General features: G+C 37.6%; 3 protein-coding genes across 3 annotated transcripts; 2 read left to right on the top strand and 1 right to left on the bottom strand.

Annotated features, from left to right (window-relative positions):
- Nucleotides 1-3,397: 3,397 nt before the first annotated feature.
- On the top strand, nucleotides 3,398-7,985 carry LOC131785975 (uncharacterized). Its single transcript, XM_059102938.2, has 6 exons — nucleotides 3,398-3,471; nucleotides 3,565-3,756; nucleotides 4,682-5,035; nucleotides 5,679-5,873; nucleotides 6,539-6,793; nucleotides 7,242-7,985. Exons 1-6 carry the CDS (start codon nucleotides 3,429-3,431, stop codon nucleotides 7,268-7,270), a joined length of 1,068 nt encoding a protein of 355 aa, XP_058958921.2. The 5' UTR covers nucleotides 3,398-3,428; the 3' UTR covers nucleotides 7,271-7,985.
- Nucleotides 7,986-10,094: 2,109 nt separating this feature from the next.
- LOC131785978 (GTP-binding protein 4-like) lies at nucleotides 10,095-21,374 on the top strand. The gene is made up of 18 exons (XM_059102946.2): nucleotides 10,095-10,205; nucleotides 10,354-10,457; nucleotides 10,753-10,836; nucleotides 11,342-11,394; nucleotides 12,319-12,382; nucleotides 12,621-12,657; nucleotides 13,612-13,704; nucleotides 14,436-14,498; nucleotides 15,071-15,293; nucleotides 16,225-16,421; nucleotides 17,004-17,216; nucleotides 17,714-17,779; nucleotides 18,007-18,053; nucleotides 18,691-18,784; nucleotides 19,392-19,466; nucleotides 19,736-19,864; nucleotides 20,680-20,746; nucleotides 21,199-21,374. The coding sequence occupies exons 2-18, from the start codon at nucleotides 10,381-10,383 to the stop codon at nucleotides 21,282-21,284; spliced, it is 1,668 nt and encodes a 555-aa protein (XP_058958929.2). The 5' UTR covers nucleotides 10,095-10,205; nucleotides 10,354-10,380; the 3' UTR covers nucleotides 21,285-21,374.
- Nucleotides 20,348-25,268, bottom strand: LOC131774829 (XK-related protein 6-like). The gene is made up of 2 exons (XM_066173705.1): nucleotides 22,315-25,268; nucleotides 20,348-21,115 (listed from the first exon to the last, which is right to left on the bottom strand). The coding sequence occupies exon 1, from the start codon at nucleotides 24,774-24,776 to the stop codon at nucleotides 23,658-23,660; it is 1,119 nt and encodes a 372-aa protein (XP_066029802.1). The 5' UTR covers nucleotides 24,777-25,268; the 3' UTR covers nucleotides 20,348-21,115; nucleotides 22,315-23,657.
- Between the last annotated feature and the right edge of the window lie 707 nt (nucleotides 25,269-25,975).

Here is a 25,975-nt window from a genome sequence, read left to right as displayed (position 1 = left end):
GTTGAAACCACATTTTTATTATAATTATCAGTTTCATCAACCAAAAATAGGTGATTGTAAACAGTTTATAATCTCTTGCAAAAAACAAAAAACAAAAAAAAAAAGACTTATTAACGGGCAAAAACACTCTTATGAATTCTGGAAGAGCAAGAACATGGACTGGACTTATGAACATGGACTGGTTTTTTTTTGTCAAGCAAAAGTTGTTTCTCTGTCTATCAGTTTTAGAAGGGGGTACAAAACGGAAGTAAATATAATTTTTGCGGCTGAGCGAAGCTTGAACAAACCGTTACTTCCTCTCCTTCATCTGACCCCTCAGTCGAACAGCGGGCTCCGTCTGTTGTCGTCAGCTTTCAGTTGTTTTATTTTCAATTTGAGTTTGCAATCTTGTTAAAGCGTTTCCATAGGCCGCTGTAAAATATCCCCAGGGCAAGTTGAGATCGCAACCGGATGACACTGACGAATAGAAAGGAATACAACAGTCAAGTATTTCAAAATACCGTTCCGTTGACAAGCATCACTTTTTCGATTGATTGAGTAATCAAATAAATTCGATTGGTGCACAAATAAAATCAAGAAATGTCAGAAGAAACACAGCACACTTGCTCCGTTCTCCTCTTCCCTCCCCCCTCCCCCTCCCCCCACCATTACTCTCTTTGTCATTTGTGTTCCTTTCGCGATAACGTGTTGTTCTTCCAAGTTTTGTATTGTTTCAGATGTCGACCGTGTTAATAATGTGTGTGCATCAAAGCAGAATGATTGGCTCTCTCGAGTCCAATTGGCCAATCAAATCCGATGTCCATTTACAATTCAAAGTAAAGTATGTCAACTAAAGGTTATTAGCTGTCAAATTTTATTCCCTGTGCGACCGCGTGACCTAGCTTATTGCGGAATTGGAAATTTTTCGTAAATTATTTACCGCAAATCGAGATCCTGTATTCAGCTACAGAAGCGTTTAAGCTGGTTCAAAATCGATAATAGTTGTTGGACGCGAATTTAGTTGTCTAAGGTGAGTTGTCTTCACTGTTTATGACTATAAGCTGAAGCTAAAGTTACTCAATTATCACCCGTAAGTTTCAGCAGCTGAGCTCTAAGCGAATTTTATAAGTCACAAATGACCAATTTATTACCTCACCGATTTGAGGAGAATCAGTGTCTCAAATTCTACTCTAAGAGAAGTGTACAAAGCGAGAATCAAAGTTGTAACTTCGAAATGTCCAAACTGCAAACAATTATCATTTTAATAGGGCATGACTCGCTTCATTAAATTACCGTAGCATGGAGTATGTTCGTTAATCAAGAAAAAAATAGTTATTATACACGGAGGTCCACAGCTGTGAATGAAACAAATCAATTTACTGCGGAACAAAAAACAAGTTGCCACACGCAGTGTTCGTATTTTAGAATATAAACTAGCTTTAATGCTCACCGAGGCGTTAAATGAGTGCTGTTATAACCGCAAACAAAGGAGAAGTAAATAACTTGCAAAGAACCATGAAAGAAAATAACTTGCTATACTAAAATTAGAAGACCTTTAGGAACGGATGAACGCGTGCTAATTACAACTTTTAAAAACATGTCCGAATGAACGGAGCAATATTAAGGTAAACAACTTGACTCGGAACTTTGAGTTGCTGCTGACATTTTGACGGCGAGCACCAAATTTAGTCAATAATTGGCGCATTGCATCGATCATAATTAGGGTACAATCTTAAATGCTGTTTGAATATTGTATCATCGTCCTTTCAAGTATTATTATACAGTAGTTGAGTGAAATGACTGAAAAATGTCGCTTTGAATCTGGGAAATAAATCCCAAGCGTGTTATTCTTGCGTCTTCTTGTTACAAGAGATCTGCGCACGACCCTCACAATAACTTTTAAATTATCAGTTAGCCACAGGTATTTGCTCTGTGTTGTTTCTGATAATATCAAAACATTTACTGAGCATTGCACTATTTATGTGGTGTTTGCAAAGAAGGCTTTAAATGCGTCAAGGAATTTTTTCAGGCTGTTGATCAGTCATGAAATCACTAAAGCAAGAAATTTTGGTATTTATCTATTTGTTTGGTACGCCATGTTTTATACAGCTCTATCACTTTCTATTATGATTTAAATTCGCATTCTGTCACGCAACAAAACAGAAAGTGCACAGCACCTGAGAGCACATGACCTTCCTTACTTTTGGTTTTACGCACTTCCTGTGTTGAGATCTTCTCACGCTTTGCATCGAAATGTGGAACTTGGCAATTTAAGCAAAATCATAAGCCCTCAAAGAATGAGTGGTTTAATACTGTAATGTTTTTTATGGAAAAAATACTTAATTGATGACGAAGAAACGCCTGATTGCGCAAAACTACTCTTGTGTGATTGCGTGACACCTTATGACGTCAGAGCTGAGAAGTCCCATTTCCGGCATGCCTTTAAACGGGCTAAAATTCATTGAGTTATCAGACAGTTTTAATTATATATAGAGCAAAGGGCTGGATATCAATTCTGAACAGTTTGAGTCCACATTGCGCCAGAGGAGTAGCATTTGTTTCGAGTCATTAAGAGAAGGTGAGGCAAGGCAAACTTCACTCCTTTATAATCAGAGTGAAACTCGAAAATTACTTAATATTGTGAAAGATACGGTTTCGAAACTCATCGATTCAATCACAATTCTAAAATATTTGTTCATCAAGTGATATTGCCAGGTGAAAGCTAGTTTCAGTTTTGATTCTGTCTAGGATTGCCAGCGTTTGATGAATTTGTGAATATTGCTTAGTGGTTTCAGAGATGGTATTTGGTAACAATTATACATCACTCTGAAGTTTAAACAACGTGTCTTCAAACTAAATGCGCGATGTTTAAAAGTCCATTCTTCTTAATCTATGTTTCTCCGAGTTATTTGTTCACTGTCTAAATTTAGCTTGTATGCAGTAGCCTTTAATTTACTGACGGAATTTCTATAAGTCCGTTTCGTAATTTTAACGGGAAAATATTTGAATCCCCTTTAAAGTAGACGGTATAAGTGGATTATTTTGGACGAACATGATCCTTTAATCTTCCTTAGGTTAATTAACATGTTCATTTCCCTGTAAAATATCATCAATCATGTGGGACTCACGAGATTTTACCAATATCCGAAGTTGATTATTTTTGGCAGAGTTCAGCATCATACCGCCGACGGACTTGTAGAGGCTTTTGAAAAAACATGGTCATTTCCGTAAAAAACTTTCATGTCGCAAAATACAGTACGAACTTCCGCTGCTTTTTTTATATTTTTCCTTTATTTGTCGTCTTTAATTGTCAACACAATATTGAGGTAACCAACCCTAGCGACACGTACAGACCCATTGGTCGATATTGGCCAATAGCCCAACTTCGACAACGACCAACACGGTTCGAAATAGAAATTCGTGGCTTGACACGTCGTCATCGGCTTGAAATGCGTTTGCAGATCAATCCTTGTTTGTTTGCTCGCCCCTGTGGTTTGAAAGTTCTTCTAAACTTGATTTTACAGTGTTTCATTGTCATTTAATTGTTTGTTTACGTTTATTCATCTAGTTAATTTTTTTTTTCAGCCATGCCTAACCAGTTTCAGAAGGAGAGCTTAGACGCGCACAATCAATACCGCGCTCAACATGGTGCCCCACCATTGAAATGGTCCTCAAAACTTGCGTCCGATGCGGAGAAATGGGCTAAACAACTGGTGAAGTTAAATCGCCTTCAACATCACACTGGAGATGATGGCGAAAATCTTGCGTATGCTTCAGGTAAACCTATCAGGATTTTTTGTTTTTGTATGTTTGTTTGTTTCCTTCGCCTCACATCCCTCACATGCACACATAGACTTGACCTAATCTCCTACTCGGGTCCCACAAACTGAAATGTAGGATCTTAAAACCGCTTGGTCGTGGTAGGTCTGGGTACGAGACTAGCCTGTTCCTAAGGTTCAGTTGGTAAGACGAAGTGAGATAATAAACAGCGCGATAGAAGCAGTGGAGTGAAAAAACGAGGGAGATCGCGACCCGACCCATACTTTCCTCGTTCTTTTCATTCCGCCGCTACATTTCTACCGCAGGTTATTACATGACACGAGGAATTGAAACCTCTGTGAGCTGAAATTTATCGTTTGTTTTGATTGTGTTCTTTTCACGATTGGAACAACAAAGTTGTCACGTTCGTTTCCGCTAGTTTAGTGACTCCTTTACCATATGCTGATTTTTGGTGCGTTGCCTAGCACCAAGAGAAAATCATGAAAGCTCACTATGTCTGATTGGAAAATAATAGCTTGCAAAGGCAAACCCTACGTATTGGTGACGCAAATGCGTAAAAACATGGGAAAGACAGGAAAAAAGACTGATTGGAAGTGAATCGATATAGTAAGCCCCACCTGGCATGTATTTAGATTCGATCGAGGAGAACTTGCTCGAGGTAATCAAGTCGAGGTTTGGTGTTAAACTTTCCACCCACAGAAATTAATTAAATTGAGACAGCAGAATTTTCTCTTTCGTGGTTTGACTTGATCCATATGGCCTTTCATATCATTAAGTAAGGTCCTACCATAAAAGTTTTTGTGGCTAAACAAGTAGAGGTTGTCGTTTCACAGTATGACGTCTCTATAGTTTACTCGCATCCAAACATGTTGAATTTATTTTACTGCGTCAAACTTTGATGATTTTGATACTTCTCTCCAAGGCTATGAACTTACAGGTCAGAGAGCCGTAGATATGTGGTACGAAGAGATCAAAGACTACAACTTTGGCAACCCTGGATTTTCTTCAGGAACAGGCCACTTTACCCAAGTTATATGGGTAGGCTCGCAGGAAGTGGGGGTCGCCAAAGCAAGCAACGCTAATGGCACACAATTTGTAGTTGCACGGTACTACCCTGCTGGGAACGTTCTGGGGCGCTTTCCGGAAAATGTCCAGCCCAAGGGTCTAAGATTTCCAAAAATGCTGGTAAGAAGACGGAACAGCCTCGAGGTAGCAGGCCAGTGGGTGGGAAAGTGCAAGTCACCGTCAATACCAACGGCGCTACTGACCAAACCACGTGAGTTTGACGACGTTTTTCCGAACTAATGTTCATTTGTTTCTAATGACTGGTTATCTAAAACTCTACTCAGGATTTCGATCTTGGTCTGAAGGTTTTCCTTTGTACTTAAATACGCAATGTGCACCGAGAGGGGAAGATGTGGAATGCAAGGAAAATGCTCCAATCTTTTGCGAGGCAAACGATGGTACCAAACGCTGCCTGTGGGAATAAAATTTTCTCGCGATTACGGGTTTTTTTTCGCTAGTTTTAGTTTATCCCGGGACAGGTTACAGGTTACGAGAGGTTACAAATCGCATTCATGGGTTTTTTGTTGGATTATGGTTGTTTTCATTTTGCTTGTTATCATGCTGATAATTCGTAAACAACCAATCATTCACTTAGTGTTCCGCCAGAGAATTTTTGTGAAAATCTCAACCTTGCTGCAGAATCTTAACCCTAAAGCAAATGGCGCAAACCCAGACTTTTTTGTTTGAATGCGATAGTCAGAGCAATTGATCGCACGAATCTGTTTTGGATGAAGTCCAGATCAATGGTTTGTCGCAAAGACCTTGTCTCAGCTACCTGATATCCCCTTATAATTGTTCTTTTGAACTCCTTCTTTTCTACGTAACTCATTAATATCGTTCATTTTCTGAACTAGAAAGCACCAGGGAATTCAAGAATGAACTTCTCAAGTCACACAACGAAATCCGCACCCAACATGGTGCACCTTCTCTGAAATGGAATTCGAAACTGGCTGCGGAGGCACAATCTTGGGCAGAAGATTTGGCAAGTAGGAACTGTATACAGCCCAGCAGCTCAAATGACTACGGAGAGAATATTGCTTATATGTCCGGTAAGATAGATATTTAGATTTTCTGCAGTTTATTACATCCAGGAACAACTGAATTACCAGTTGCGCGCAAGAAAAGAGAATGAGAGGGAAAACGCACGCAAGTCGTGGACCACTCGCGTGTCTTTTCTCGTGCGCGGCATCCCGGACGTTTTAGCTGGTCATTAGGCGGTCTCGGTTCCTTTTAACTTAGATACCATGGTAAATCATGTCGTCACTGTGGTAAAACTCGAATTCCTCAAATATTTTGAGACAAAAAATCACTTACTGCAAAGATAAACCTGTAAGACTGCCAAAACTCTGCAAAACGCGAGCAAAGTTGGTACTTGTAAAAAAATTAACTGAAAACATCGATGGAACACCGAATGAAATGAAAACAATCTAGCTTACTACTGACCAAATTTTATAGAATTTCTATATTCGATTTCATTATTACCTTGTAAGTAGTTTAAAATATAATGGAATTTGGCACGCGCCGTTTTTCACATGAAAAAGATACGTTGAGAAGTTTGAAAGACACATTCAGTGATCTAAGTGAAGCGAATTTAGAACTTTCCTCTATCTCGACCTATGATTTTCCTCATTTGTTTACTACTTGGTATGTTCGATAATTTACTCAATGAATCCGCCTTATTTATTAACTGATTTTTTTTGTGTGTGTGTCGTAGGAGGGCAACTGACAGGGAGAAAGGTAACTGATATGTGGTACGAGGAACACGACAAATACAGCTTCAGAAACCCAGGGTTTTCTTCTACTACCGGCCATTTTACCCAGATAGTCTGGGAAAGTTCTAAAGAAATGGGAGCCGGAAAAGCTGTCAGTTCAAGCGGAGCACAATTTGTCGTGGCGCGATATCAGCCCCCAGGGAATGTCCGGGGGCAGTTCCCCGAAAATGTCAAACCGGCAGGGACCGGAGGGGGAGGTGAGTAATAAAGTCCAATTTTTGTGATTTGGGTCTTTGTAAAATACTTGAAAACTGATATTTTTCAGCAGCAATTAAAACGCTCAGGCTTTCCTTCGACACTCTGAATTTCTTACTCAGTGGCTCCGAGGATTTGATCTAACCCGGCGCTGTCTTTTCGCACCTTTAACAATGGATAATAAGCCCCTGTCTCTTAAAATTTGGTAATTTTTTTACTCCCTGTGGCCTGACTCATCTCAAGTGCATATGCAGGCTTCACGTTACAGGTGATCGCTTTTTTTGAGGTGGAGGTTCCACCGTATCGTGCCATCACTTCTTCAGCTGCACGTAACGACGTAACGTACTTTTAGTGTTGGTCGTTTAGAGCCTCAACGAAAATTTGGTGTGAAAGAATTTACTATTTTTTCTACGATTTGTGTTATATATGTATCTTTTTGTTGCCTTTCAGGTGGACAAAGTTGTTGTGTCATTTTGTGATAAAAGAAATACAAGAGATTTAATCTGGTACTGAAGGCTCGTCGGTGGAACACCGGAATCGAATTTTTTTGTTAGACTTCAAAGAGAAATAAACAATAGGTATACTACAATCGCGGACGAAACATATTTGGACAGGATGTTCATTTATGATAGTCTCGCTTCTCAAATCTCACTGGAAAAGAACAAAAATCACACCCCTCCTCACTGCACCCTCCTTGACCCAATATGTCAAATGTATGTTTCCTCGGCGAGGACAAATAACGCAAACAACATTGAATGAGGCACAAAGGCCAAGAAAAGTGCCATATATGAACCAGGATTGAAAAAAAGTTTACTGTAGGTCTACTCTTTATGGTAGCCAATTCAGATTATCGCCTCGGCAATTGATAAAACCAAATATCTTGTACTACCCTCCACTGATGCAACACCACAGTTTCTTTAGAAACCGTTACCCCATTTACACTTGGCGTAGTTGTCTCAACAGTTTTGTCCGCGACTCTCGTGTTAATGCTTCAGAAAATCACGATCTAAAACGGCAGATTGGAAGGTAAAAAAAAAAACACTCAATAGATTATACCGCACAGGAGATGTTAATGAAGAGAGAAAATGAATGGAAAGATTTTGAAATAGTTAACATTCTGGTAATCGAGTACGACTGGTGTAGACAGAAGCTAAGTTATTGTCATGAATTTATTCAATAAAATCGACGCAATCAACTAAATAGTTATGATTTCATTTTGCCCTGCTTCACCCTGGTCCCACTTCACTCTTTCGTGGTTGTTCGTTGTAGTAGTTTTTGTTGTTGTTGTTGTTATCTGAAGTTGTTGCTGTTGTTGTTTCAGCAAGCTCTCATTAGTGCTGCGGCAAAACCGGTTCTGCTTTGTTTGCCATCTCGCTCTTGGCGGGTTCACAGGCTATCGTTGTTGTTACTGTTTTTATTTTTACTATTTGACGTTGCTTTGTTTTCCCTCGTCACAAAATTTCACCCGATGGATTCTTTGTGGTGACCTGCCGTGAATTTTATCTGGGTTTAGTCACAATATCTTTGTGCTTAAAAGTCGTGTTTTTGAACCCATCGTTCCTTGGCATTATCCCATATAGCTAGTAAACATTTCCAATGGATCAGTAAGGCCTGAGGCCTAGTTTTCTTGAGGGCATTTACGATTAAGGCTTATTAATAAACATATAATGTATTCTAATTCAATCATAAAATTAGAAGCTTTTATTCTGATCGTTTGAGTCTTTTGGGATTTTCTGGCTCTGACTCGAGCCTAAAACAAGATGTAAATCATCTAATTCTAGAAACTTGGGCGGTAGACATCTGTCAACTTCTTAATGGGCAACGGCCGGTTGCTGACGGTGTTATTCGTGGAATATGCCACTTTCCTAAATCATCACAAAATATATTATTTTTGAGGGAAAAAAGGCACTTTGTGTCTCCGCTCACCTCAAAGAAATTCAATCTTCTTTCTTCGTTTTTCTCTAGTGTGCAAGCCCGTCCTCGTAACCCAGGGTTTAATGATCGGGTGGGAGGGAAATAAAAACGTCCTTTGTCCATCGAAACAGCTGTTCTATCTTCCTTTAGCCTTTTCTAAATACTTCCGGGTCTCTGAGGATGATGCTAGTCCTAGATAGTTCGGCTTTGTCATATTCGAATGTTTAACTATCTTTTTTATCAGAAGACCACATAATTTTTTTTCATGTGAGGGAAATTTTCCCGAAATAGTTTATAATTTGATTTCAGTACCAGTTTGATTAGGTTCTTTCAGTATTCGTCTATGACTATGTACGCATTGCGTCCCTATCGTTTCCTTTCGGCGCCTTCAGTCTCTTCAGCGGATGCATTACGAAATTTGTTCCTTTCACGTGTGCTTTCCATCATGGCGCACTACAACTTCAAGAAGATCACAGTTGTACCTTCGGCAAAGGTAGGGATCGAACGACAATTATAGTTCTTTTTCGAGTTGATAAGTATCTAAAAAACCCGTTTTCTATTCAAGGATTTTGTCGATATCGTTCTCTCCAGAACCCAGCGGAAAACACCGACCGTAATTCATCGGTAAGTTGTTTATCTATAGCGTCAGCTGTTATTTTTGGTTGGGATAAAACGCATCGAATTCAGCGCGATTTTGGCCTGGGTAATTGCTGAAATCTTGGTACACAAGCCTATTAAATTATTTTTGTTTTCTGACTTGTTTGATTAGCTTATTTAAACCTGTGTGCCTTTCATTCGTCGACTTGAGTTCGAGCTAGCGTAAGCTTATTGTAGAATAAAATTTTTCCTACTCAATCAGTCTTACTCTTTCTCCAAAATGTTCTTTTATTTCTTGAAGCGGCTGATCAGTAGCATTTTTTCTTGAACTAGAGGTAACTTCCAGTTCAATTTGTATCATCAATCAGACATACAGTCTTTAATGATACTTGTAAATTGCTATTAAGTTTTAGCTGCATTGCATTTCCTAGTGTCTCTGTTACCTCGCAGAAAAGACGTATTGAATCTGCAATTAAGAGAAAATTTTTATTTTTGTCCGTACAAGTACTGGAATCACTTTTTTCATAGGTTCCAGTGGTGAAGAATTCCAAGTTGACAATTTAATATAGTTTTCTTGATGTATACCATAGCTGTGAAAAAGAACTGTTCTCTGAGGCAGTTAAAGCTCACATGTAGCTGATTTTTTCAACAAAACGAGTTTAAATCAACCAGAGTTGACCTTCACATTGCTCATTCCATTGCAATTGGACAATCACGCTCATTACTGATATTTTCTTGTTTTTATCATTCACTGTATATTTGATTAGAATCAACTTCTTGTTTTTCTGTTAGACACTACAAAATCAGCCGGATTCGTGGTTTTTACATGAGAAAAATCAAGTACACCCAACAGAATTATCATGACAAATTGACACAAATCATCACAGATTTCCAAGACTAGAGGTAATTGTGCATTGGATAATTAATTTTAACTGTAGTCAGTTACTCAGGTGATCCTGAGGCAATCAGTGACTTCAATTTTAACCAATTATAACTCTGTCTGACTTACACCTATACGAACAATAAATTAAATGAAAGTTGTGTTTTTCAGGATATCCATCCTTTCTATGCTGATTTGATGAATGTACTCTACGACAAAGATCATTACAAGCTGGCTTTAGGACAAATCAACACCGCCAGGCACTTGATTGACAAGTAAGCATATTTGAATAAACAGTAAGTATGGTGGGAACCTTTGTTTTGGGACTCTTCTCTTGATGGCCAATTCTCCATTCTGTGAACACAACTTTTGGTCTTATAAGATGATAAAATAATAAGATGAGCACAAACATGAGCATAGTATCGTCACTTAAGAACATTTCCAAAATTTGGACTGGTAGTAATCAGTTGCCAATGATCTAAGAGATTGAATTCCAATGTAAAACTTCAATCTTCATACTGATCAATCTAATTTTGTTCATGTTTCTTTTCTGTCAATTTTACTTTACAGTGTTGCTAAGGATTATGTGAGGCTTATGAAGTACGGGGATTCACTGTACAGATGTAAACAGTTAAAACGAGCAGCTTTGGGAAGGTGGGTACCCTGTGCAAGACTTAAATGTGATATTTTCTTTAATAATTAGTCTGTATTTTGTATCAGATCTGCACTCTACTGTTCTGTCAGACTAACCTTATCATAAAATGGTATGATGCATGTACAGTGTGCATGTTAAACAATAAAACAGCAGAGATCAATACATTATTTCGCAGCAATCATTTATTGCACACATCAATGTTGGTCTCTGAGCAACCATTCAGGTATCCCTCCTCTATCCCAAAAACACTCTACTGATACCAAGTTAGGGTTAAGCGTGGATTAGGGGAGGGGTAGGTGTGCTCTGTTGAGATACTGACATTGACCCTATCACACTAATACACATACATGTATCTCTTTGTAATATTAAGTATACCGAAGGTTTTAATTGTCATAAATATGCTTTACAGCCTTGAAGTGTACCATTTAAAAGTACATGTAAGAAGTGCTGTTTAACCTCAACAATGTTGGCAGTTAATAATTTTCATGTTGATTTTCTTCTAAGGATGTGTACAATTATGAAGAGGCAGAATCAGAGCTTGCAATACCTGGAACAAGGTTAGATTGTTTTTACTGACCTATCAACAGCTAGTTTGCTGGATTTCAAAATATTCTTGGAGGATAGCAAAATATTTTTATTGATTTGTTTAACTTAGGTGAAAGACATTTACTGATCAGAGTCGATTCTGCAGGCTTGTATACATCTGTGATGTTTCTGCATCAATGGCATATGTTACATGTTTTATTACACCCATTTTGAAATCACTGGTGGTTCCTGTGATCTGATTGGCTCTAATTGGTGTGATTTATTCATGAATTGCACCATTTTTTGTGTTTAATAACATCTTTTTCTCAGCCAATGAGGAGGCTACACTAAAAACAAACAAGCAATTAGATTTCAAGGCTTGTTTTAAGTAATCAATCAGATTTCAGGCAAATGAAAGACAAAGAGTATCATGTGACAAATTTTGCAACTTTTGTTTCCAAAACTCTTATTTTTTATCCCCAAAAAATGGAAGATTTAATTTCAAACCAGCTCAATACTACATTAATAACATATTTGAACTGACCAAATCCTGTATTTGGGCAATTTCAAAATGGATGTAATAAAGTGGTAATTGAACTTTGTGTTGTGCAATTTTGGTCTGAAATCATACTTGTGATTTCAAATCAAACTTGCACAGTGTGCTCATTCAATTTTGAAATCATGCGTATTATTTCAGCCCAAATTGCACTCCACTCAGTTCAGTTACCATTATTAATGATAACTAAATCTTGATAGTAATGATATAACTTAATTATTACATGCATTGTACTCTACCGTACTGAAAAATTGCAACTTATATAAATAATACTTGTAAACAGAGGTAAAAAAGGTGACTTAAGTGTCGTACATTGTTTACAATGATCACACTTAAATGACTGTTTATTAACTATCCTTTTATTACAATTTATTATCATTTTATTTCTGCTTACGTGCAGTTCGACAGCATGTGGCAAGACTTCCATCAATAGACCCAAACACAAGAACTCTACTGGTCTGTGGGTAAGTCATAACTCTACTGATATGTACCTGTGTTTAAATTTCAATGCTAGAACTTTATTAGAATACAAGTACAGTGTACAAAGAAACCTCTAAATACATAAGCTTTAGCATTGAACTTCACAGGCAAATGTTTCTCCAAATCTCTTCTTATGCGATAGATACATGTACTAATAAGGAAACTAAAAAAAATTCAAACAAGATATTTGTGAAATTTTAAGAGGTGTGTCATACTTTTCAGCTTTCCAAATGTGGGTAAATCAAGCTTCATGAATAAGGTAAGATATATGATTGTGTAAATGAAACACAAATTCATATTCATACAATCATATTCATGTAATTACATGGATGTACTTTGTAGTTACTGTTAGTTTATTTAAAGTAAACTTTACAAGATATGGAAATCTATATGTAGCAAAATTTGGGAGATCCATTATTTCATGGGGAAGTTAAGGGGATTTTAAGAAATATTTTCTAAGCCTTAGGAGAACATTTATTTTATATGATAATTTACGAGAAGAGCTACATGTACTGAGCCATGTTTTGTGCATTTTGAAATAAATCTCAAATCAGCCACATTTACTAGATACATGAAATGTATCTGTAAATGTGAACACATTTGAATGAATATGCATGTACATATCAATAATTATTGACCCACTTCATTCAATAAAATTGCAATTTATCTACACCATTGCAAATTTCACCAAAATATTATCCTCCATTATTAAAAAGCATTGTCTACAGGGAAAAGGAACGAATTATCATCAAATGTTTAAATAATAGCTTCAGTGGAAATATTTTTGTTTACATTTTTATTGATCGAAGAAGATTGCCAATACTTGTACACCTAAAGTTCATGTGTTTTAAAATTAAGTTTTGTAGATGTAAATGTAAATGTGGCACATGCTTTACTGTATTTGATATTAACAACACTAAGTCAGGGCTTGGCTAAAACTGGAGTTTTGTATGATATGAACATATTTGCATGTGTATTTGTTTGTGTTTTAAGACAAGTTGTGTGTTGAGCTCTTTGTCCTTCACTATTGTTTTGTGTGCAATATTTAGATCATTTTCTCAAAACTGTGAATCAAGATCTTCAAAAAGGTCTTTAAGCATATCAATCCTTAGTACTTGATACTCGATACTCGAGCCTTGATTCTCGATAGTTTGGAGTATTGCGAATCAAGTTTCCATTAAGTCCTCCAACTTACTTTTGAATGGTACTGTAGGTGACTCGTGCAGATGTGGAAGTCCAACCTTATGCTTTTACAACCAAGTCTTTGTTTGTTGGTCACATGGATTACAAGTACCTCAGGTGGCAGGTGAGGACTACTTATACATATACATTACTGTCAAGTGACTTTAACACTGTATCAGTGGAATGAATAATGTTATCATTTTATAGCTATGAAGTTACTCAATTCTGAGTTCCTTCTTATGAACAAACTATTAGCCTTTCATTTGAAGGAGCTATGAAGCTCTGTGTGAATTGTGAAAAAATTCAACTAAATTGTTTAACCCTTAAACTCCCAGAAGTGATCAACATTCAATATCTCCCTGTGTTATTCATACATTATCCAGCAAACACATAATGAGAGTACTCAAACTTACCAGGAACATCTACATATAGATTCAAAACCAAATTCCAAATTCTCCCTACTAATTTGCAAGGAAATGTGGAGCATCTAGAGGGGAGAATGAACAATCTGATCTTGAGAGTTAAAGAGTTACATTTGTTAATTGCAACCTGTCTTAATTAACCTTCCCCGACCTTAGTCATCCCTGTTTATCTTTGTTTGTTTTTTTATTCCTTTCTTCTCTGAAGTTAATTTGCTGAAAGGATATCATTGTCTTATTTATAGTGGAAATACATGGAATGTTGTGTCCCTTTTTTTTAATGCAATCATATTTACATTATAAATCAGATACTCTAGCTGTATTTTATGTCAAAAATGATTGTGATGATATACAATACGACAGCTATATTGATAATTGAAATTTGTGCAGGCAATTTCTTAATGTTTCAGCAAATAAAAATTTATTTTGAAATTAGGTTGTTGATACACCAGGAATCCTTGACCACTCCTTAGAGGAGCGTAACACAATAGAGATGCAGGTGAGAGGCATCTTTTTCTCTGCTTTTTGATAATCACAACATTGAAGATACATGTAAGCAGCGCAGGGTAAGAAGCCCAAAAATGAAACAAGGAAAATAATAATAGATAAGAAAAGAAAAATTTAGCATTTAAAAACTTTTTAAATGAATATCTGAACACTCTCTTTCAAACACTCTTTCAGCATTTTTGCATAACTACCATGAGTGACCAAAACAGAATTTCTCCTTACAATATCAATACAATATCAAGCAGATAAGTGATGAGAATAAAGAAAAATATCAGTTGGGAGATTATAAGTTGATCCAATACCAAATTCTGCAAACTAACATCACAAGAACTGTATGGCAGACAGTAAGGAGAATTACTAATGAGATCTTGGGAGTTAAAGGGTTAAGATTAAGATCGCTGAAGATAGTACTCAGCCACAGTATGTAGGTCTTCCATTTCACCACTTGTTAGATGTGAACAGATGAATGAAAAGAAAGTAAATGGGTCAAAATTACTTTTACTGGACATGAATTCAAAACTTTTTTATTCTTTTTATTCAATTAACTTTTTTGTCTTTCACCAGGCCATCACAGCCCTTGCTCATCTGCGTGCTGCCATTCTTTACATTATGGATGTTTCCGAGCAGTGTGGGCACACGCTTGAGGAACAGATTGAACTGTTTAATGGTATTAAACCTCTCTTTGCTAACAAACCACTGATAGTGGTGCTGAACAAGGTGGATGTAATCAGACCAGAGGAACTGACTGAAGAGAAGAGAGAACTGCTCAACGTTTTCAATCAGGACGGTAAGTTTATGTGGCCATGTAGACACACATGTACAGCTTCATGCATGTGATCACCCTTCATTATTAAGGTTTGTCAAGGTTGTCTCTCCCAATGAAAACTTGTCTGTTACTTATAATACTTTGAATTCCATTGCACATCTGTGTCGGAAATGGGACTTAAGAATCTGCCAAGAATCTGCCAAAACTTCATGTTTTATTTATAAAGTCATCTTGGTCTCCCTCTCTCTTTCACCATTTTCATCTCATGCACTGGTCTCTCTCATTTTTAAATATATGATATGATCCTATTGTTCAATCATCTGTCACTTATTGCAAAAAATCAACTGGAAATCAATTAATGCTGAATAATCTCTCACACAGAAGTTGGATTTTCTCATGATTTTCTCAGCATGACTGTTTGTTGTGCCCTGGGGGTGGGAAATTAAAACCTTGCCTGAGTAGGGTAAGGAATCTGAACTGGTACATGTGTTCTAATTTTAACTATGGAGAAGTTTATAAATAAAGAGTCCACTTGAGTGTACAAGGAAACAACTATACATATGCACCAATAAACTAATACATAGTGCTGCCAAATTCTACAACATTAGTTGATCACACAAAGAATTATTCAATGAAAAAATTGTACTGGAGTGGGTCATTTGAATGCAATTTTTGTCCTGGGAAACCAATCTTCAAAAGTTTAAATGCCATGGGGTTGCATTGGAGTGGGGGGGGGGGGGAGGGGGGTAGATGTTGAAGCTTCAGTTTGATCAATGTGATATCTAGTGTGAAAAAGAGAAGTGTACAGTGGCAAGAATGATCATCTCCTTCTGCTGTAGCCTGGGTTTGATTCCTGGACTCAGTGGCACAACATTTGAGTTGAGTTTATTGTGGGTTTTACTATTTGTTTTATTTTATTATTGTTTTATATGTTATGTATTTGTTTTATCAGGAGTGACACTTCTTTCCATGAGCACCGTTAGTGAGGAAGGCATAATGACAGTCAAAACTGAGGCATGTGATCAGCTCTTGGCTCAGAGGGTTGAGGTTAAAATGAAAAGTAAAAAAGCTAAGGATGTCATGAACAGACTTCATGTTGCCATGCCAACCCAGCGAGATCAGAAAGAAAGACCTCCATGCATACCACAGGTAAATTATTTGTAAATTGTGCTCCAGCAGTTCATTTACATGTTTGTATTGTGTATAGTCATGATGCAAAATTGTAAATGCATATTAAAAAACAAAGAGCTTAGTGATTCGGGATTTGTTTTGCGATTGACCAGTTAAGGGGTCTGTTATTCCGAAGGAGTTTGAATGAAATTAAACAAGAGTCGTACTTTTGCAATTTTTGTCTCTAAGACTGAAGCTAGTGGTTTTCTTATGCAGTATGAATATTTTAATTGACCGTATATCCCATCTTCCCAATCGAAAACCTACATTTAGTTGTGATTGGCGCATTTCGATTATCTCAGGAAACATAAATGCGCCAATTACAGCTGCTAAAATAACTCAGCAATTGCAGTAGAGCATAACGCTGCATGAGGCGAAGCAAGATAACTGTAAGTCGACTTCATCGCCGGCAGAATATCAGCAATATTCACTGGTAATTTCTTGATCCGCACCTGAAGTAACTCCTCTCGTGCGACTAGCCATATTCGCTGAATAAACGTTGTATATTACAACGAGGTGTAACCCAACTTTTTGTAACTGTTTGGTTAACTGTACCCTTAGGCTGTTCTTGAAAAGAGACAAGCCATGTCAGTGGAAGGAGCGGAACCTAAGAGGAAACTTGCAAAGGATCTTGAGAACGAACTGGGAGAATATTATTATATGGACTTGCGGCAACACTGGGACTTGAAGAACGATGAGGAAAAACATGACATTATACCCGAGATCTACCTAGGAAAGAATGTAGCTGACTTTATCGACCCAGACATTATGAAGGTGAATTTTAAGTGGTATTTTTGGATGATATGTTAGTGAGGAAACCAGGTTTAATTCTTAACAAAAGTGCAGGTACAAGTTTATTTGTTAGAGTTGTCTTTTTCAAGTGGCACAAGTATCGCGTGAGGAGGATGTCGACACGCTGGACTCGCGACAAACGAGTGTCGCATTTTGACACCCTCGATTCCCAATACTCTATATTAAGTGTCGACTCGATGTTGAAGGCTTTAAGTCTGAAATAAATAATGAGCAAACGGTTAACGCCTTGATTAAGGACTGCTCTCGAAACTTCAGAATGAATGTTGGTGGAAGCAGTGGTAAACCTAAATTTCTCCATACCGAGATACCCGGATAAAGTATTGACCTAAAAAAAAGGCAAAGGTTGCGGTCAGTTATTAGAGTGATACTCCTTCATTTGAGCATGCACTCCAAAAATGTTTTTTTTTTTTTTTTACTTTTTACCTCACGTACGTGCTAATTTGTGTCGTTTGTTACAGAAACTAGAAGAGTTGGAGAAAGAGGAAGAGCTGCGCGAAGCTGCAGGACTTTACGACTCAGAGTCTGTGAGTGACGGACAGATTATAATTATAGATATTCACTCAGTGGGTATTTAGTGAAACACTTCTCTACTGTGATAGCGGTCAGTCTTTAACTCCTAAATAAGAATTCTCTAATCAAAGAAACCATAACAACCGAAGACAAATCTCTACAGAGGTATTGTGCTGTTGCCTTTTTCCCTCTTTTTCTATTTTTTATGTATTATCATAATTTTTAATTTTTATTTTTTCAGGAAGAACTAACCCCTGAACAAGAGGAAATCAGGAAAACAGCACAGCAGTGAGTTCTTAGATTGTTCTTCATGCATTTTATATGTTTTCGGAATTGTTTTACTTCAAATAAGCCTTGTATCGACGCGAATTCGTAACTCCGTTTTTATGAGTGGATGTAAAAGTTTTGCTATCTCGTATATCTAGAAGTACATGTAATACACTGAGCGAGATTAGGTGACAGATTCAGATCGATTTAAATACGTTGTGTGAGGCGGAACAACTACAATTGGTATTGATCACAGATTTTAATTTATACATGTAGTTTCAAGCAATGGATTTGAATAGAGTTGAACTATGAAAAAGCTTAGAACTGAAAGATGTTTTTCCAAGAAAACGAACCTTAAGGAGTGAAAAGAATACAAAAAAGAAACTTAATTACTAAACTTTAGCGAGGCTATTTATCTGAAAGGAAAAACTGTGGAGGAAGTTATCAGATGACAAAATATTACCTCGCGTTATTTGAAGTAATTTAATTATGAGGGTAAAATTCTCAAGAAATGTATGGGGTAAATGTAATCTTATACTTGGAAATAATGTCAGTTTGAGTTAGCATGTGACTCGAGTTTCTGTGGATTCGAATTCAACCCTGTCTAGTTTTAAAAATACTTTTTTGCTGATTATTTTCTTAATATATTTTTTCGTAGAATTCGAGAGAAAAAGAAGCTGATCGTCCAAGCACATCGTGAGATGAAACCGAGAAACAACAGGGCGAAGTTGCCACGTTCTACATTTTTGAAGGTCGGTTTTTTTCACGGTCAGTTTTTCAGGCCTTTTATTGCACTTTAATTTGTGGATTATCTCTTCTATTTGATGCGTTCTCTCTGAAGAAAACCTTAACACGGCAGGATTTTTGCTAACGACTAGTGCATTCTAATTTTGTTGTTTGCGCTCATTTTCCTCATCATTTTTAACTTTCAGAGTAAACCTTATGGACTGTTGTTAATATATGTGATAAAGCTCTTAATATATTTTTGCTAACAAAGGTCGGTGGGAAATTTTTTCCGGCCTATCTGATAGTGGAAAAATCCTCCTTTAATTTCAAGTACTTTGATTATAACTACAAAATTTTGAATGACACACTTGAATCACTTAAAATTCTCCGACGATTTTGTCGTTGCCGAGGACCGTCACAAGATTTTAGACGGCACTAGGTAGTTAGACAGTTTTAGTTGTCTTGCAACCTGATTGATTACCAACCAACAAAGGGAACTTCCTGTCAAGCTGGTCCTCTCTTACTTTCACTTAGATTGCCTTCGTAGCGTTATGTTAGATTTTCTTTGTAGTTTTATCATATAGATACATGTGTCCTACTGTCTGATATCTGTTTTGTTTCTTCTACGTTAAGGCTCAAGCCGCTCGCAGCAGAAAAAACATCACAGAAGAGGTTGGTGGAGATGTAGAGATGGAAGGCATTGAGGAGGTGGGCTACAGAGTTGTTGTTGTTGTTGTTGTTGATGTTTATTGCTTGATTCCTTGTTTTTGTTTTGTTTTGCCTTTATATGTGTGTTTTGCTCTGCAGTATCAGTGAGAACAGGTAGAATGCTTTGTCGACGTCTTTCATGCCAGATACTGTCAGTTCACTTTTAAGTATTTCGTTTGTTTATTGTTATTTTTGGTCGCATCTCTTAACTGATAGAATAGTTGATTGATACAGTACAGTAGTTTGATTGATTCGTTGGTTGTTTCCAGGGAGACGTGGCCGAAAAAAGATCTCGTTCTCAGACCCCGATGAGCCGTAAAAGAAAGAGAGCAGCCAGCAACGGCGCACGCAGCTTATCACGTCCACCACGTGACCAATCAGGCATCAGTTCTCCCGAGGTGAGAAGCTATGTGAAAGGGGAGGCTGAAACTGTTTTAAAAATCTTTCTCTTGTTGCACTTGCGCTCCAGTTTCTGTACTTCTTGGTTGAAGGAAATATTCATGTGATGAAAATAACGAGATTATTAAACTCTTTAGGCTTTTCATTGTCCCTCTCAGTTAGCTTTCCCTCGCATCAGTGAACTAAAATTTCGATTGATAAATTTTTACTGATGATGACGGTAATGATGACGATGACAGCCGTTATCTAATATCGATTGAACCAACAACATGAAATTTATAAGTACTCACCATGTAAATTACGGTTTAAATCTTCTGAAAAATATTTTGACAACTAAGATGAATCAAGTGAAATTAATTTCATCAAAAAACATAGAGCAGAAACATTCAGCATTAAAATTTTTTTGGAACCAAAGGTGAGTAAAGAAGAGGGCTACTTTTTTGCGCAAAAAGTAGCGTATTTCAAAAGTTTAGTTGCGTCTCGATTTAAAGAACTGTATCGTAGATGTAATTTGTAGGAAGACAGGGTAAGAATGTAGGAGTGAAATTTGTGAAGAGGACAAAACTGGACGAAAGCCTGCCCGACAACCCTTAAACCGGAGGCATTTTTGACCTTACGCTCGCCGAAAAACCTGCAGTGGCGGCACGCTGGTCAAACGAAACGAGCTGATGAGTGTAGGGTAAACGTGAAAGGACGCCTTATAATAATTGAACACTTAATCTCGTCTCCAACGGAAGTAGGTTGTGGCTCTTTGAAGTAAACTATGTAAGAGTTTTCTCGTGTTAATTCCTGACTTTGTTTTGTTTTAAAATAGAAAAAGAAGAAAGCAAAGAAACTGTCAAAGGTTGTTCAAAGAGGCATTAACCGTATGGGCAAAGCAGGTAGGATTTTGGTGGACGAAAGAAATGCCTTTTCTTCATGATAACTGTCGGTTTTATTTAGGGAAACCCTGTGGTCACCAGGAAAGTGTAAATGATTCATTTAGAGAGGTTACTGTGAGCAGCCATTTGCCCCCTTTTTCTTCAACTCTTTCCCACTCTTCCCGTCCTTCTTCGTTCTACGTCCACTGTTTCGCCCTCCTTCTCTGTATCCTTTTGCTCGTCGTCGTCTTCATTTTTTCTTTCTTCCCTCCAGGCCGCTCTTCCTCTTCCGTCCCTTTTTCGCATTCCCCATCTCCTTCTCTTACTCTAGCGGTTCGTTATGATAATGTCCATATCCAGAGTCTCTTTCAATCAAATGTTTCATAGATTCTATCGCAGAAAAATTAAAACGAAGTTAAACCTTGTTCAATATTTGACACTGTTACAGATTATCATGCGTTTTCGTTCCACAGGTGAAGCTGACAGAAAGATCGCTACCAAAATGCCTAAACATATGTTTGCCGGCAAACGTAAGATGAACAAAGTCCAGAGAAGATAGCCTTGGATTGGTCGTATCTCAATATATTTGTATTAACACCATATTCTTGGGATCCAATTTATTTGGAAATAAATTCCTTGCGCAGAAAAACTTGTCATCGTTGTTTTCGTTTCGCTCTCTCAACTTTGCGTCGAACATTTTATGTAAAGGTCGGCCAACTTTTCACCGGAATTAAAAGGGAAAAAACTCGGGGAATTCTTGAGTGCTTTAAACGATCTCTTGTCCTTACTTTGGAGCTTAAACTTTCAAATGCAACAGCAAGTATTATAAAATAACTGAAAATTTATCTTAGGTTTATGACGAAAACTCGTCGGAACAATTTTAGAGTGTAGCACACAGTCTTATCCAAGAAACCCAAAATATATTTTCCACGAACCCCTTTGAGAGGATAAGCAATCTTTGAGTCAGTTTTGTTTCTTTGAACATATTCACGAGCATTCTGTGAGGACATGTGCGCTTTTCGTTCTCAATCACTTCTGAGTGAGGGGGGGTGACCATATTTTGAAAATGTTTCATTTTTGGCCACATTTGCTCTCAACAATCATGATTTAAACAGTTATCTTTAACATATCATTGCAAACAAATTTTCCCAAGTAATCTTTTCTCCTCGCTAACTTTTATTCCAACTCTTCATTTTACAAAATGAAGCCTCCTACAGAGCTTTAAACCCAAATGAATCCTGCAGGAAGTAACACAATTTAAAGGGACACCGAAGCCAAACACAAGTTAATATCTGGCTAAGTATGAGGAAGGGAACAAATCTAGATCAACATCAGCAAAAATCTTTAAGTCATTATGGAAAGTTCGTAAAAAGTGTCAGACTTTTAAACCATTCACTCCAAACTAAAACTGAATATTGTATTTAGTACGTAGCACTCTATTTTATCCATCCACTATTCGCTACTTGTTACGTGTTTATTTTACTCCTTTTGCCATTACAATTACTCATGAATAAACATCTACTGTGTATCAACTTACATCGTCGCCGTTTTAGCGCTTGTTTAATTTACGACAAAATGAGGTGACTTACTATTGTTTTAAATCTGCTTCTATAGTCATATCACTGCTGTTCGCCACTGGCGAAACGGCGATAGTTTTCCCTCTTCGCCGAAAGAGTAAACAAATCCTCATTGTAGAGCCAAGAACACTGAACACACAAACGCACACACACACAGGTAAAGAGTACCAACTGTATTGGGGTGATAAGTGAAATAAAGCATTACGATCATAAAAAGTTTTCTAATACAAACAAAATATGTGAGGAAAACACTCTCATGGTGGTCTCATGGTGACCAATTTCTTCTACACTTATCGATAATTCTACTAAGTCGTATTCTCTTAGACAGTGAATGCCCATAAACAATATAGCTAAGGAAACATTAGAGGCATCACAGTCAACTTTGTCTCTATTCTGAATAACAGTCGCTATTACTACCACACAAGAATGAAACATTAACACCGCAATAACCCATCACTTGTAGCTGTCAGTGAAATAACAGATGGCGAACAGTCGACTGCTCAGGACAAGTAAATGAGTTACATACAGTGCTACTTGGTGACGGTTTAGCATTTAGGTCACTGCTACTGAAAGCTGAGCACAAAAGCCTCTGACTAACAGTGCAGCAATCTATTTCAGTAACTAAACCTGTGTCAATACACAGACTTACAATTTGATTCTCACTCTTCGACTTCTCACTGATCACTAACTACTGACTCAATGACCTTGGCGAAGTAAATTCTAAAGTACATGCTTATATATTTGCTATCGGTGGGCATGAGCGCGCATGCTGGCCAACTGGCCTTGGAAGATTAAACATTCGTCGTCAGAACGCTGACCCAAACTCGTTTATAAGAATCTCATAAAATGAAAAAAAAAACACACTTAATACTTTCGATAAACAGAATCGATCTTTGACCTTGTAAACCACAACATGTGCTCTTTTTGGTTGGTCCGTCTGTAGATGCAGATTTAGTGTTTCACTTATAAATACGATAAACACACCGAGGAACAACCGTCTTGTACGCCGGCTAAATATGCCTTAAGCAAGTATTTGCCTTTGTCCATAATGAGAGGACATGGTCAGTATTGTAAAAGCTTTATAATTAATTTATCAATCACTAGTTCAATAAGGCGGTGTGCTAATACAACTTAGGTTTAACCAGGCAAGATCGCGATGAAAATTTTCATTGTAGCGGGATGGTGGAATGGAATGAAAAATAGCCTCCCAAGGCCAGTAGTCCAACTACGCACGTTTAGTGATGGAAGCTAAACAAGATAGTCACAACTTCGAAACTCATCTTGATAGCTTAAACCTAACTTCGGACTTCGAATTCAAATAGTAGCTACAGACTAAATATAAGCGAATGACTTGATTATACTGAACTAACATAATACTTCGCAACACATCCATTCACATCACCGCTGCTCGCAGCTGGTGAACCGCCGGCAGGTTTCTTGCTTAGCCAACGAAGTAAGCAAATTCTCATTGTGGAGCCAAGAACACTGAACACACTAACACAAACAGTAACTGGTAAAGAGTACCAAGCGTTGGAATGATGAGAGAGAAAAAACATCAGGATCATAAAAAGGTTTTCTGATACAAACAAAATATGTGACAAAAACACAATCAAGGTTGGACCAATTATTGCTACTTTTGACGAAAATTCTACAAAGTCGTCTCTTAGACAGTGAATGCACATGAAAAATATAGTTGAGAAAACGCAGCAGGCATAACATTCAAGTTTGTCTCTATTCTGAATAAACTTCGCCATTAATACCACACAAGAATGAAACATTAACACAGCAATAACCCACCACTTGTAGCTGACGGTGAAATAACAGATGGCGAACAGTCGACTGCTCAGGAGAAGTAGGTGAGTTACATACAATGCCAGTTGGTGTTTAACATTCAGGTCACCGCTCCTGGATATTATTTTGCGCATGGCTAGAGACCTCCTATCGGTGGCTGTGAAGGCCCATGCCAGAGTGAGGAAAGAGATCGGTAGAGAAATGATTTGGATAATTGCAGCTGGTTCCTCCTGAACACTGATGGCGTACAACTGAATTATAAAATGTGGAGCGGACTCAAGGACTGCCTCAAAGAGCACAACAAAGTCAATGTAATAGAGTACATTGTCAGCTTTTACGGAGCGGACCGGGTTGATTTCACCTCCAGACCACCATTTCTTGAGACAGAAAAGAAAAGCTTCTACCCTCGCGAAGGCTGCTGAAAATGGATGAAATGCACAAAGAGCAGTTTTTGCCCAGACAGAGGGTGAAGCAGTTAATTGGGCACGAAACAGGATAAACAACGCTGGAAACGCCAAACATGGCAATAAAACAAAAGTAAGCCCCACACCAATCCATATTTTGTGATCCGCGCGGTAGAATTCTACCAATGTAAGTATGTCGGTGATGGGATCAACAAAACTTAAAATAGCTCCAGCTGAGAACACGAAAGGACTGTACCACGTAAGATCTTTCACTTCCATGTCGACGGACTTTTCGTTTGTTCGCCTTGCAGATCGACCTGTATTGACATAGGTTCAGTTACAGTACTAAAATAGATTGCTGCAGTGATAATCAGAGGCTTTTGCGCCAGGCTTTCGACTGAAAAACTGCAAAGTTTCCTTTAGTTTAGTCTGTTTTCACTCTTGAGATCATGGAAAGTAGTTTGTCGTCTGTATCAATTTTAGTGTAACATACGAGATCCTGGAAACTGATCGGTTCTCAGATTGTTTTTCCTACACAGTCTGGGAGAGCTGGAATGCTCATTTTAAAATCAAAACTTCCGAGTCTCAAACAGTCCTCATAAGTATATTCAGGTGAACATCATAGTTATTTTACGGTAAGTAATTGCAATTAGCTTCTAAACGATCGCCTGCTAAATGCTCATTTAGGATGTGCGAAATATTCAACTGTTTTTTCACGTAAAAGTGACACATATGGAAAAATGAGTTTGAACGATTGACAAAATCAATCCAGTGAACTGACCTTACCGTACAAATTCTGTCAGTCAGAACATAAAACATTTTTTAGTGCGGTACTCACGCAACGCCTCACGTTGTCATCAGGGTCGTCCATGGTGATAATGACTCTATTCTTCGCCGCATAATTTGAGGTAAAGCACCATATTCCTTAAATTTGAGCAATTTACCTCACTGACACGTTAAATATTAACACCACCCAATAAATTATGACTATTGGACAACATTTAAATATAAGACAACCATAATTGTTTAGTTACCTGTTAAATATCAATGTAAATAACAAATTTTCCCTATTTTTTTTTTATTTTTAATAAACTTAACCAAAATTCTTGCTTGTTATTCTCTTCCCTCGATCAGGCTGCTACAGGAAAATTGAGCACACTGAATGTCGAATTAAGGGACTGAGGATGGATTTAAACTTCCCTATTCCTTATACGAGGCACAGCCGTGTATCGTCCAACCTTTTTGAGTCTGTTGCTTTCCAGTACTTAGTCCGTCTTCTTGTAAAAGAGATTGAGAAAAAAAAAACGCACATAGTATGCACTTTAAGAAAAGGTAATTACCCCGTGACAACCAAGATAGATAGACCATGTCCGATTTGGAAATTAACTACCGACAGCCAGGTGAAATTGATCTTCCAGCCATCAGTTTCCCGTACGAATAATTTATCGCACAACTTAAATGCTAAACGCGGCGGCAAA

This window comes from Pocillopora verrucosa, chromosome 10 (assembly GCF_036669915.1).
Source record: "Pocillopora verrucosa isolate sample1 chromosome 10, ASM3666991v2, whole genome shotgun sequence".
NCBI lineage: Eukaryota > Metazoa > Cnidaria > Anthozoa > Scleractinia > Pocilloporidae > Pocillopora > Pocillopora verrucosa.
Note: the sequence above shows the minus strand (reverse complement) of the source record. Positions and strands in the feature narration are given on the sequence as shown.

Coding starts and splice junctions, on each gene's coding strand:
- LOC131785975 (XM_059102938.2), top strand. CDS start 3,429: ATGCGTTTGCAGATCAATCCTTGTTTGTTTGCTCGCCCCTGTG. Junction 3,472..3,564: donor TTTGTTTGCTCGCCCCTGTG/GTTTGAAAGTTC, acceptor TTTTTTTTTCAG/CCATGCCTAACCAGTTTCAG. Junction 5,874..6,538: donor GAATATTGCTTATATGTCCG/GTAAGATAGATA, acceptor TGTGTGTCGTAG/GAGGGCAACTGACAGGGAGA.
- LOC131774829 (XM_066173705.1), bottom strand. CDS start 24,776: ATGGAAGTGAAAGATCTTACGTGGTACAGTCCTTTCGTGTTCTCAGCT.
- LOC131785978 (XM_059102946.2), top strand. CDS start 10,381: ATGAATGTACTCTACGACAAAGATCATTACAAGCTGGCTTTAGGACAA. Junction 10,837..11,341: donor AAACGAGCAGCTTTGGGAAG/GTGGGTACCCTG, acceptor TTTTCTTCTAAG/GATGTGTACAATTATGAAGA. Junction 19,467..19,735: donor AGATGGAAGGCATTGAGGAG/GTGGGCTACAGA, acceptor GGTTGTTTCCAG/GGAGACGTGGCCGAAAAAAG.